Source organism: Anas platyrhynchos, chromosome 19 (assembly GCF_047663525.1).
Source record: "Anas platyrhynchos isolate ZD024472 breed Pekin duck chromosome 19, IASCAAS_PekinDuck_T2T, whole genome shotgun sequence".
Lineage (NCBI taxonomy): Eukaryota > Metazoa > Chordata > Aves > Anseriformes > Anatidae > Anas > Anas platyrhynchos.
In genome coordinates, this window is record NC_092605.1 from 1,185,464 (window position 1) to 1,196,709 (window position 11,246).

General features: G+C 62.2%; 1 protein-coding gene across 7 annotated transcripts in view; it reads left to right on the forward strand.

Annotated features, from left to right (window-relative positions):
• The window catches only part of BAIAP2 (BAR/IMD domain containing adaptor protein 2), a 41,217-nt gene extending 30,035 nt beyond the window's left edge, over nucleotides 1–11,182 (forward strand). The window contains exons 8-17 of one of the 7 annotated variants that reach the window (XM_072025761.1): nucleotides 810–1,037; nucleotides 1,583–1,784; nucleotides 2,405–2,606; nucleotides 2,723–2,791; nucleotides 3,107–3,269; nucleotides 3,502–3,600; nucleotides 4,775–4,809; nucleotides 6,658–6,666; nucleotides 7,063–7,151; nucleotides 9,205–11,182. In XM_072025761.1, coding sequence (XP_071881862.1) covers nucleotides 810–1,037; nucleotides 1,583–1,784; nucleotides 2,405–2,606; nucleotides 2,723–2,791; nucleotides 3,107–3,269; nucleotides 3,502–3,600; nucleotides 4,775–4,809; nucleotides 6,658–6,666; nucleotides 7,063–7,151; nucleotides 9,205–9,230 — 1,122 coding nt within the window. In that variant the 3' untranslated portion in view covers nucleotides 9,231–11,182. Of the gene's footprint in view, nucleotides 1–809; nucleotides 1,038–1,582; nucleotides 1,785–2,404; nucleotides 2,607–2,722; nucleotides 2,792–3,106; nucleotides 3,270–3,501; nucleotides 3,601–4,774; nucleotides 4,810–5,254; nucleotides 6,398–6,657; nucleotides 6,667–7,062; nucleotides 7,152–9,204 lie in introns of those variants that run through there. The other 6 variants (XM_038165338.2, XM_038165335.2, XM_038165333.2 and 3 more) reach the window with 6 other exon arrangements.
• The last annotated feature ends 64 nt before the right edge of the window (nucleotides 11,183–11,246 follow it).

The following is an 11,246-nucleotide window of genomic DNA, read 5'->3' on the forward strand; positions in this document are numbered from 1 at the left end:
CCGTGTGGAGGTGTAAAGTCCCCCCCCTGCAGCTCAGCTCTGCTGCGGGTGTGCATGCGGTGCGTTGCATGGGGGCTGTGCCGTGCGTTTGTCTGGGGAGTGACCGCGGCGTGGCTTTGGACATCTGCTCCCAGGGAGTCTCAAGCTGGGATGTGCTGTCCTGAGCCACGGTTGTGTTATCCGGGTAGGGATGAGGCCAGCACAGCCTCTGCCTGGCTGGGAGCAGTGTGCCAAGCTGCCCTACAGCAGCCCTGGAGGCTGTCGGGACCGAGCAGCCCCAAGCAAAAAGCTCATCTCTGGGGTCTGGGTGCCAGCACACAGCACGGGTGTGATCTTCCCACCTCCGTGTGCAGGAAAGGTGTCACGGGCATCTGCCACCTTGACGTGTCCCTGTGGCTTGTGACGTGAGTGTCCCTGGGCCTCCCGACCCGCAGCTTTATTAGGGTTTTACTGGTGGGGAACGGGACCGTGGGCACAGAGGTGCCTTGCATGGCCACTGGCTTCTTGCACAGCTCCCTGCAGCTCGTCTGTTCTCGAGCTGCCGCACACAGGGGATCTCAGTCAGCTGGGGATGGAGTTACCTCCCCCTTCCCTCTATATTTTTTTGTGATCAGAGTGATTTCTTAAATTTTTGGAGCCCAGAAGCAGCAAATCCCTGTGTTCCACCTTGTTTGTGCCCTGCGTGGAGGAGCGCATCAGTCGTGCTGCCCAAATGTGGCCGCTCTCTCATCAAATCCTTCCCTGCCGTGGCTCCCTGCACCCTCTCACCTCTCTCCCTGCACCCTCTCACCTTGCTCTCTCCGTGGCAGGGGAAGGAGATGCTGACGCAGAAGCTCCCCCTGTGGCAGCAGTCCTGCTCCGATCCCAACAAGATCCCGGACCGCGCCATCCAGCTGATGCAGCAGATGGCTGCCAGCAGCAATGGCACCATCATGCCCAGCCCTCTGTCTACATCCAAGTCCAACCTCATCATCTCTGACCCCATCCCCGGTGCCAAACCTCTCCCTGTCCCCCCGGAGCTGGCACCTTTTGTCGGAGTAAGTATCCGGGAGGTGGAGGTTGCCCTGCCCTTCCGAGCAAAGCCGGAGGGATGAGCCCAGGCCAGCGGCACCGTGGTCCTCAGCAAGTTGCTTTTGGATGGATGGGTGCATGGGGCTGGGCACCTCCATCCTGCCTGGGGCTGTCGGGGGGCTGCGGGGAGCCCACGGGCTGGGGCTGGAGCTGTGGGGCCGTGCCAAGGCACCCTTGGGGGAAAGGTGCTTGGGGTGAGCCTCGCGTGGTGGAAACACCCTTCGGAAGGGGGTCACCTGCCCGATGTCGGGGTGTGAGCTGAGCAGTAGGGTTTGGGAGGGATTTGTGGGGTGTGAGGCGGCTCGGAGGGGTGCAGTGCCGTAGAGGTGGCCCCGCTCCCTTCCCCAGAACAGTTTATATCAGGTAGGGAACTGAATCCAGGGGGGCTTGGGCTCTGGTCTGCCGTCAGCCGCGTTCCCTGGCACCGCGTCCCTGCCCGGGGAGCTGCTGGGGGTGCCCTGCTGCTGAAGGCATCTCCCGTCTTCCCCCCCCTCCTCTCCTTTCTCCCTAGCGCATGTCGGCGCAGGAGGCCATGCCGGTGGTGAACGGAGCCTCGGGCACAGACAGTGACGATTACAGCCACTGGGCTGAGGTGAAGCCAGCACAGCCCAAATCTTTATCTCCTCCCCAGCCTCAGAAGCAGCTGAGCGACTCTTACTCGAACACGCTTCCAGTTCGCAAAAACGTGCAGCCGAAAAACAGCTACGCCTCAGGTGAGGCTCCCCCAGCCCCGGGGGGTCACCCCGATGGGTGGCAGGGTCCCTTCGTTAGCGGTGGGGTCCCTTCGTTAGCGGCAGGGTGGTGACGAGCAGGGTGCCACTGCCGTGGTGCCGGGAGCTGAGCAGAGCCAGGCTCTGGCACAGCTCGCTGGAGAGCGGTGTCTCGGCCCCCGGGTGGGATTTCCAGGAGGAAAATGTTGAGAAATTAGGAAGGAGAGCGGGCAGGGAATGCTCGTACAGGGAGGCTGCTCCTTTATGGGGCTGTTGGATGATGCCAAGAACAGCGGCTGGATCCTGCCTGGATCCATGGATCTGTGAGGTCCCGAGGGACTGGGGCAAGCTGCCCCATGTGGTGAGAGCCCAAAACCCTGTGGGATGGTTTCGGTGCCGCGGGTGGAGGCAGGCAGAAGGGACGTGGGGGATGCTGGAGAGGGGTGGGCGATGTGTGCGTACACCCTTGGGGAGCAGGCAGCCGTTGTGCAGAGAGGTGTCAGGGGTGCAAATCAGCCACCAGAAGTGTTGGGGGGTAGGGTAAGGGAGCCAGAGACCTGGCTGTGCCCGGGCACGGTGACGGGTGAAGGACTCGGCCCTTGTTGGTCCTTGTCTCCTGCCAGCCGAAAACAAGACGCTGCCGCGCTCCAGCTCCATGGCCGCAGGGCTCGAGAGGAACGGCAGGACGAGGGTGCAGGCCATTTTCTCTCACGCTGCCGGAGATAACAGCACCCTCCTGAGCTTCAAGGAGGGCGACCTCATCACGCTGCTGGTGCCGGAGGCCAGGGATGGCTGGCACTACGGGGAGAGCGAGAAAACCAAACTGTGAGTGCCGCGGCCACCCCGAACCCCCCGGGGCTGGCTCCAGGAGGGCTCAGCCTTTTCTGACACCTCCATCAAAAATCGTCAGGTTGGCTTCATCCCCTGCCTTTTGCTTTCAGGAGGGGCTGGTTTCCTTTCTCCTACACGCGTGTCCTCGACAACGATGGCAGTGAGCGGGTGCACACGAGGTAGGAGCACCGCGTGCCAGCACCGGGCAGGGCTGCGGGGGCTTTGCAGGATGGGGACCCTCCACTGTTTTACCCTCCAGAGAGCCCTCATCAGAGCAGGGTGCTGCCTCGGAACAGGGATATTTTGCTTTGCCCCCCACATGGGGGAGCAAAGGGGAGCAGGGAGGGAAGGGATCCCCATGAAGGGCTCCGTGCATTTCGCCCTCATCCGCGGTGCTGCTCGGTGCCACCGAGGGCTTGCTGGCCAAGGTGGCTCGGTGACACATCCCCCGTGGGTTGTGCTGCTGCTGATGGCCCCGCTCTGCTCCCCTTCAGCCTGCAGCAGGGGAAGAGCAGCAGCACGGGCAACCTGCTCGACAAAGACGACATCGCCATCCCTCCACCCGATTACGGCATGTCCTCGCAAGCCTTCCCGTCGCAGAACGTCAACACCTTCAAGCAGAGGCCGTACAGCGTGGCCGTGCCCGCCTTCTCCCAGGTGAGCCCTGACTGCCTGCAGGGCTTTGCCAGTGCTGGGGGGGGATTTTTTTTAAAAAATGGGAGGCGTTTGAGCGAGCCCCAGAGCCTTGATCTCTGCTGGAGCCTGCAGCTTTTTGTTCCTAGCCGTGGTTTTAAAGCAGAAGGAAAGGCGTCGAAGCGCGCGCGTGGTGCAGAGCGCGTGGCGGTGAATGGGGGCTCCTCTCCAACAGGCCTGTGTTCGTTGTTTGTAGGACTACCTTATGCCCTATGGTTGTGCAATTAAAGACTATTCCAGTGGCCTCTGCCAACCACCCTCCGCCCACTACAAGCCTTACGCTAGGTCGACAGCTGTAAGTCCGCACGTGCGCAAGGTTGCCATTGGGGCTGGCGGGCAGCTTGCGCCTGGCCCCCTCGTGCCCAGCCCCTTCTGAGCCTCTCCCCTGGAAGAGAAGGGGATGGGAAAGTGGCAGGAGAGGAGGTAGGGACAAAGGATGGGCCAGTTGGGCTCACCTGCACAGAACGGGGCAGGACACGAGGGGCGATGGCACAAAACGGCACCGCGAGCCCCCAATGGCCAACACTTGCCAACTCCGTGGGAGCCTCCCACCAGAAACGAGCCTCTCACAGGGAGCTGGAAGCGTTTTCTCCTGGCCGTGCTGGCTCAGTTGGTGGCTCCAGGGACACGAGTGCCACTGGACACTGGTGACAGTCCCACGGGGACCTGGGGCATGGGGTTGGGGCAGACCTGGCCGGGGTTTCCCCCACCAGCAGTGTCCAAACCCAGCACAGGGCTTCTGGATAAGGAGTTAGGGACGGTGCGTGGTGATGAGGGCAGCATAGCCCGGCTGTCTCTGCAGGGACGGGACAAACACAGCCCCACTCCATGCCAGGGGAAGCCAGGCAGGTTTTGCTGATGGATTTGGGGTTTCAGGAGCATTCCCTGGGCAGTGGGAACACGGGCAGCAGCTCCGGGTCCTTCCTGGCAGGATCCCGTTTGCCACAGGGAGCTGAGCTGCTCACAGCCAGACCCCGGGGCACGTCCTCATCCGGAGCACAGCATCCTCACGGGATCACCTCCCAGCCCCGTTCCCACACGTCCCAGACTGAGCGCCAGCTGAAGGGGAAAACGGTCCAAAACCCTGTGCGATTTCTGGTGGGAGTTAATACAGCACAAACACCTTCTTCCACAGAGCATTTCCTTGGTGTTTCTCAGAGTTTTGCTCCCTTTCCAAGTGTCTCACATCTCGAAAGTCACTGGAGCTTTGAGCCAAGGTGGGGCAGGGCAGAGCGAGCCGGGAAGCTCAGCTGCTGCTTTCCCTTGTCCCGCTCCAAAGAGTGGTGTGACTTCACCCCGCTGTCTAAATCCCATTTAAGCCATCTCCATCCCCCTTTCATCCCAAAACGCATTGGGCTTGGCCCAAGCATCCCCGGGCACCGATGCGCTTTGGGCTGTTCCCGTGACCCTCCGGTGGCAGCTGAAGGGGCACAGCCCAGCTCTCACCGCTCTTCCTCTCCTCCCCGCAGGGTCTCGATGACTACGGGACGAGGTCAGTTAGCAGGTAAGATTCCACCTTCCTGCGGCGTTACCCAAAAATGTGGTGTTGGTGTTGGCTCTGGGTGAAGCCGTGTCCCCGGGAGCGGGCTGTGCGAGGATGTGCGCTCATCCTGCTGGGGCACAGCACGACCCAGGGCAGGTCCTGGGGTCAGCCCCAGCCGTCCCTGACCTCACACCCCATGGGGTTGGTGCTTCTCTGGAGAGCATCACATCTCCGCAGCCGCCTTTTGGGACAAACCTGGGCAGCGAGGCCGCAGCCAGCGGCGCTCTCGGGGCTCCCCCGCTCCCTCCTCGGTGCTGGCAGCCCCACGCCATGGGGCCACCTGGCCCGGAGCCACTAGGGCAGGATGCGCTCAGTTTTTGGGATAGAAATGGAAAGTTTGGGTGGTGAGCAGAGTGGCACCGGCTGGGCCGGGCACTCGGGCAGCCTCCTCTGCTTTGTTCCGCAGCGGCAGCAGCAGTCTGGTATCAACGGTGTGAGGACACCGGGCTCGCAGCGGCACCGCGCTGCTCGGAAGAGCTTTCTGCTTCTTTCTTCCCCTTTTTTTCCACTCCCCCTGTTTCTCTTTCTCTACTTTCGGATTTTAAACTCTTGTGATCTTCAAGGAAACCATGGTGCTTCTCCACCCCTCCCCGGTGTTCACAGTGCCCTTGTTTCTGAAGCCTTTTCAGAGCAGAAACTGCCGATCGGTCTGTGCTCGCTTTGAAGCAGCCTGGATGCAGTTTACACTTTTAGTGGGACCCAGTTTTTGTACTACTTTGTGAATGTTAGAGATGCACTAATCCCTCCTCCGGGGCTTTTCGCACGCCGCGGTGCGCGGGCAGAGCTCCCCGGAACGGAGCCCACAATGCATGGCCTCTGGTGTACGTACTGTTACGGGGCAGCCCCGGGGCTGGCCACGAGGTGGGCACGGGTCCCCCCCTGCCCCTCGGATCCGCTTCCCCCCCAACCGAGCCGTGAGGGCTGCGTTAGGAGAAGCGGATGGCACCGAGCCCCCGGCCGCGGGGAACGGCTGGTTCTCCGCTGGGGCGGCCGGCAGCCCCCGAGGGGTTCCTCCTTGTTGTTTTATAAATATCTCTATTTTTTTGTAGCAAGGTATTGTTACCTCACCTTAGTGCGGGGGTCCCGGGACGTGCTCGCAGCCCCGCGCGGCTCGGCCGTGTCTGTGTGTCCGTCCCAGAGCTGGGGCTGGGGCTGCCGGCACCGCCAGCGCCCGTCTGCGCTGCAGAGCTCTCCACGCTTTCCTTTTTTTCTGATGTGATTTTTAAAACCTCTTGACATGCCTGTTTACGAGGACATTGCTGGCAATACCCACGGACAAGTTTTTGTTTTCTATACCAGACTATGGGCATACCGTGCCGAGCCCCTCCCGCAGCGATGTCATAATTTTGCTAAAGATTTTTAACCCAGGGTATTTCATGCCGAGTGACTGAATGTCGAGGGGGGAAAAAAAAAAAAAAAAAAAAAAAAAACACCCTAGTAACACTTGTATGGAGACTGTAAAGTGCTGAAACCTTTTTTAAAAGCCAGAGAGAAAAATGTGCCCTGTACTGAGTTATTGTTTGAATAAAAGTTTTATTTATTGCATTGAGCTGGGCCTCGGTGTCTTTTTCGGCTGCCGTGCCTGTGCGCTGCCCATCACAGCCTGCATTGCCATGCCATTTTTTTTTTTAATTTCTCCATCCCTCCATGAGCAGGGCCCAAACAGCCCCTCCATGCCACGTGCCTGTGCTCATTTTGCAAGCCTGCCCGGTTTCTGTTTAAACAGTTTTGCCGAATTCAGTCGTTCAAGCTGTTTAGCCGCTCGCTCTCTGCTCTCTCCTCTGTGCTGCGTCTTGGCTGTCCCCCGAGAGCCTCGCTGCGAGCGCCGTGCTGCATGCAAGCAGGGCTGCCCCCCGCCTGCTTCCTGCTCCAGGGGTGCTCCTGGTGGGGCCGCGGGAAGGAAGCAGCCCCCTCCCTTCCTCCCTTCCTCCGCCGCCGTGCCGCCCGCTCCTCTCCGCAGGTTGGCTCCGGCTGTGGCCGTGCGTTTCCTTCCCGTCCTCGCAGGGTGCACGGTGCCGAGGGGCCGTGCCCGACGCGCTGCTGGGACTCACAGCTCTCCATAAATCCCACTTTTCCTCCCACTTTTAAATCCCGCTTTTTCCTCCTTTATTTTTTTCCTCCTTTCTCCTCCTGGAGATGCGTGCGGCGCAGCCGGTGTCCGCCCGGTTCCTCTCATTAACCACCACCCTTTGTTCCCGTCAAGGCGGCGCGGAGCGTGCCGGTGTCCTACAACCTGCCTTCTCTTTCCCTTGCAGCCCCGATGTTGAAGTGGCCAGGTTTTGAGATGCCCCTGCCCGTAGTTAGTAAGTTGATGGTCTCCGTCTGCCCCTCGCTGTGCTGGCCGCTGGGCACCTGGTGCCACCGCGGGGCTGTGCGTGGGGACGCTGCCACCGCTCGGCTTCCTGCGCCCGCCCTGCACGCTCTGCGGTGCCGCTGCACCCACCCGGGCACCGCTCGTCCCCGTGTCCCTGTCCCGGTGGCGGGAGCCCCCCCTCATCCAACCCCACTGCCGCTGCACGGCTCCTCGCATCGCCGGGCACTGCTGGTGTCACGCTGCCTCCGCGGGGCCCCCGGCTTCTCGCCCAGCTCCTGCTGCTCCCTGCCGTGCTCCCGACCCCATAACGAATCCCTTTGGTTGTAGGTCATCGGTGGTCGCTGCCCTAGCGGCACGGTGTCGCTGGGTCACCCCTGGATGCTGCCACCCTGTCCCCGGGGCAGGGCAGGACCACGCCTTGTCACTAATTTGAAGTTCTTTGAGCAGCTTCTTTTTGCTTGTAGATGTCGTTGCCAGCCCCAGGCTCTGGGGACGCAGCTCGGAGCCGCCTTGTTCTGACCCCCACCCCCGGGGTCTGCTTGTGCAGTGCCCGGTCCCTGCGGAGCAGAGTGCAGGGGAGCCGGGCAGCAGCCCCTCGCTGCTCCCTGCGGGCCACGCGATGATTTCCCCGTGGTTCTGAGCCGTGGGCTCCTGGCCAAAGTGCTCTTCTCCGCCAGAACAAAACCAGTTAAATAATAACCCCTGGTGACTCATCAAAGCAACCTTTTCTATCCTTTCAGTCTCGAGAATCTATTTTGGCATCCTAGGGGGAAAAGTGATCTAAGAACCTGCATTAATTAGGTGGGGAAATTAATTACCCTATTTTGAAGCAAAAGCCCTTTATCTTTTGAGGAAAGCAAAAGCACGCTTCTAAAGGTGAGGCATGGCGAGGGCCGGGGGGGGCAGTGCCGGGGGGGCACCGGGCCCCTCCTGCTCCTTCTGCCGATGTCGGAGACGTCTCCCAAGCCGCGGGCTCTGCTCCAGGAGGAGGCAGCTGATAACCACGGCTGCTCCTAGCATCCCCTACCCCATGTTCATGCCTGTCCTGCTACCAGGGTGCCCGCAGCACCGTCTCAGCCATGGAAAGGGGCTGGGGGAGCGGGTGCGAGGGGCCCCCAGGCTGCTGACAGCTCCCTGCTGCAGACGTTTGCGGGTTTTGCCATAGCTGGTTTGGCTCCTGGGGAGGGATGGGGGCAGAAGCTGGGGGCTGGCCAGCAACGAGGGGCTGCTTGTGCTCAGGAGGGGACGCAGGGGGCTGTGCTGGGTGTGCAGGATGTGTGCCGAGGGCTGTGCGCTGTCGCAGATGCTGCGTGTGGCAATCTGCCTGCCGGAGACTGGGCCCCCAGAGCCAGCCAGTGCAGGATGGTGCTGGGACAGCTCGGGTGGAACCAGCTCAGGAGCCTCCCCTCTCCCTGCTCTCTGCCCCTTGGAGGTTTTGTCGCTTCTGAGGTTTCGCAGCCAGCTTGGCACGGAGCTGCAAGCTCTGCTCGTGCCCGGGTGTCCCAGCACACCTTGGAGCAGAGCCTTACCCTGTGCATGTTGCAGCTGCCTTGGGGCTCCCCTGCACAGGAGGTGCCCGGGGGGCTGGAGCAGCTTCTCCTGCTTCTGTGCACCCTGAGCTGAGCACCCCCAGCTCCCTGCACGCGTCCCTGGTTTTTCCCTTTGGAAGAGCCCGGCTTGGTTACTGCTGAAAAGCAAGGTAGGAGAAAATCCCGCGCTGACCGACCTCGCTGGCTCGTCTTGGGGACATCTCGGCGAGGGGCTGGGCAGGGCAGAGCAGTTCCAGCCTCACCGCTTCAGAAACGCTGCCCGAGGCCGGGCTGGTGGAGGGGAGCAGGGCTACAGGCACCCACGGCTCGCCCACGGCCGCAGGGGGTGCGCGGGGCTCCGGCCGCAGCCGTCGGAGCCTGCTGCAGCCTCGCCTCCTCAGCCAGAGCTTTTGGGGTCTCGCCAAGGTCATCGCTCGCTGCCCCGTCCTCGCAGGCCCCCTTCCCTGCACGGGGAGAGCCTCTGCTAAACTCTGCCCTCCTCTCTCCCTGCAGAAACCCCTTTGCCAACGTCCAGCTGAAGCCGACCGTGACGAACGACCGCTCGGCTCCGCTCATCAGCTGATGCCGGGAGCGCTGCCGCCGTGCCGGGTGGCACACGCCGCCTCCTCATCGCCCGGTGCATGTCTGCCTCCCCAGACCTTCATTTTTAGGCAGAGTTTATTTAATCCTGCTGCTTCCAAAGCCAAAGGCTAAAGCTAGTGCCCTGATTCTCTCACCCTTCTCTACATCCTTCCTCCTCGCAGAGGCAGAGGGTTAAACCCCTGCCCCTACCCCGACCCCCTGCTTGTGCAGACGGGAGCGCGGCGCTCTCGGCACCTCTCCTGTAGCCAGGTTTGCTTCTAGGATTAGCAGCAGATCGCAGGGCTGGGGAGAACGGCCTCAGCTGGCAGCTCCCCGAGGGCTCCCTGCTCTCCAAGGTGCAGCAGAGGGGAGATGGGGCCCCCCCGGCTGGGCGGGTGCCCTCAGGCCCCCCATAATCCAAGGGGGGCTGAGCCCCACAGCCAGTGCTCAGCCTCCTGCGGGACCTCGGCCACTGGTGCCGGGGCTGCAGCCTGGGGATGGGGCCGGCCTCTGCTCCCGGAGCTGCTGCAGCACCACGGCAGCGTGCACAGGGGGTGTCACGGTACTGCTGTAAGATATAAGCTAGGAAAATACTTGAGGAGGGGCGGACTCCGCGGATGGGTGCCTGGGGTGGATGCAGCGCCCAGGCCATGGGGCAAGCTGGTGTTTGAAGGAGCGCTCCCCTAACAGGCTCGCCCCTCGAGCCCTCTCGCTTTGCTGGTTTCCCTTCCTCTATTCCAAGGCTGCATGAGCCCGATATATCCACACGTATACTCGCTGAGCTTACTGCTAGGGTGCGCGCCCACGAGCGAGCGCGCTGCACAGCGCTGGCGGCGCAGAGCTGCCGGCAGGAGGGGGCACCCTGCCCCAAACCCCCCCTGCTCCTCGCAGGAGGAGCAGGAGCCGCTGTGGGGCCGGGGTGTGCTGCCCAAATGGGAATGGGTTTTCCAGGCAGGATTTGCATCTTCGCTGTGCCTGCAGCCGGGTGCCTGCGGCTGGCACCAGCGGGGCAGTGCCTCTGCGCTCCTGCCTCCCGCTCTCGTTGCCTTTTTGCACTTTTTAATTGCTAGAGCTCAGAGGACCCCCTCGGTGGTTGCTTTGACGGTAGGTTTAGCCCAGGTAGCACAGAGCCCCGAATGCCTCAGCCGCTGTCTGCGGGTTCCACTTTAGGGCTGCTTCCCAGTTAGGCTCGGTTGCTGCTGTGCCCCTCTGATGTGCGGCAGTTCCGCGGCACAGAGCGCATCCTCCTGGGACCAGCTGGCTTCTGTCTGCTCCCCCGGGCACGGTTCTCTCCTGGCCACGGTGCTGTGTCTTCTACAAGGCTGTGTGGACCACCGCAGCCCCCAGCACCCTGCGCACCAGAGCCCACCTCCTGCTTCCTCCGCTCTGCGTCCCCGGGGTGCTCACCTCCAGCTCCGTGGCTGCCACAACGTGCGTGGGAAGCTGCCACCGAAGTGTGTCCAAACCAGTAACACCCCAAAAATGCAGTGCCGGGGCTGTGCAGAGCCTCCTGTCCGTGCCTGTGCCACAGGTGGGGGGAGATCAGTTGGGAGCTGGGGGCAGCCACACGGTGCCAGCCTTCGCCGTGCCTTCTTTGGGTCCCACAGGAGCTGGGGGGGCACCAGTTGAGGTGAAGGCCACAGGCAGATGGGGGCAAGGGGAAGGGGCTCTGCTGGGGCGCAGGGCCACAGGATAGGGCTGGGGGCTCGTGGCCAGGCAGGGGTCAGCCCCAGGTTCCACCTCGCCGCCAGCCCCACGTCGTCCTCTTCCAGCCCCACAGCAAGGGCCGCCCCCCCCGGGGGCTTCGCTGCACCTCCTGGCTTGGTGGCACCTGCAAGATGTAACCTGAAAGAATTTTTTTATGAAAAAAGTAATTTATGAGCAATAAAATTTACCCCCCCACACACACCCCACCAGGTACCCCGTGTTTTCCTTAGCTGGGGGGCTCCGGAGCCCTCCAGTGCTGCAGCTCT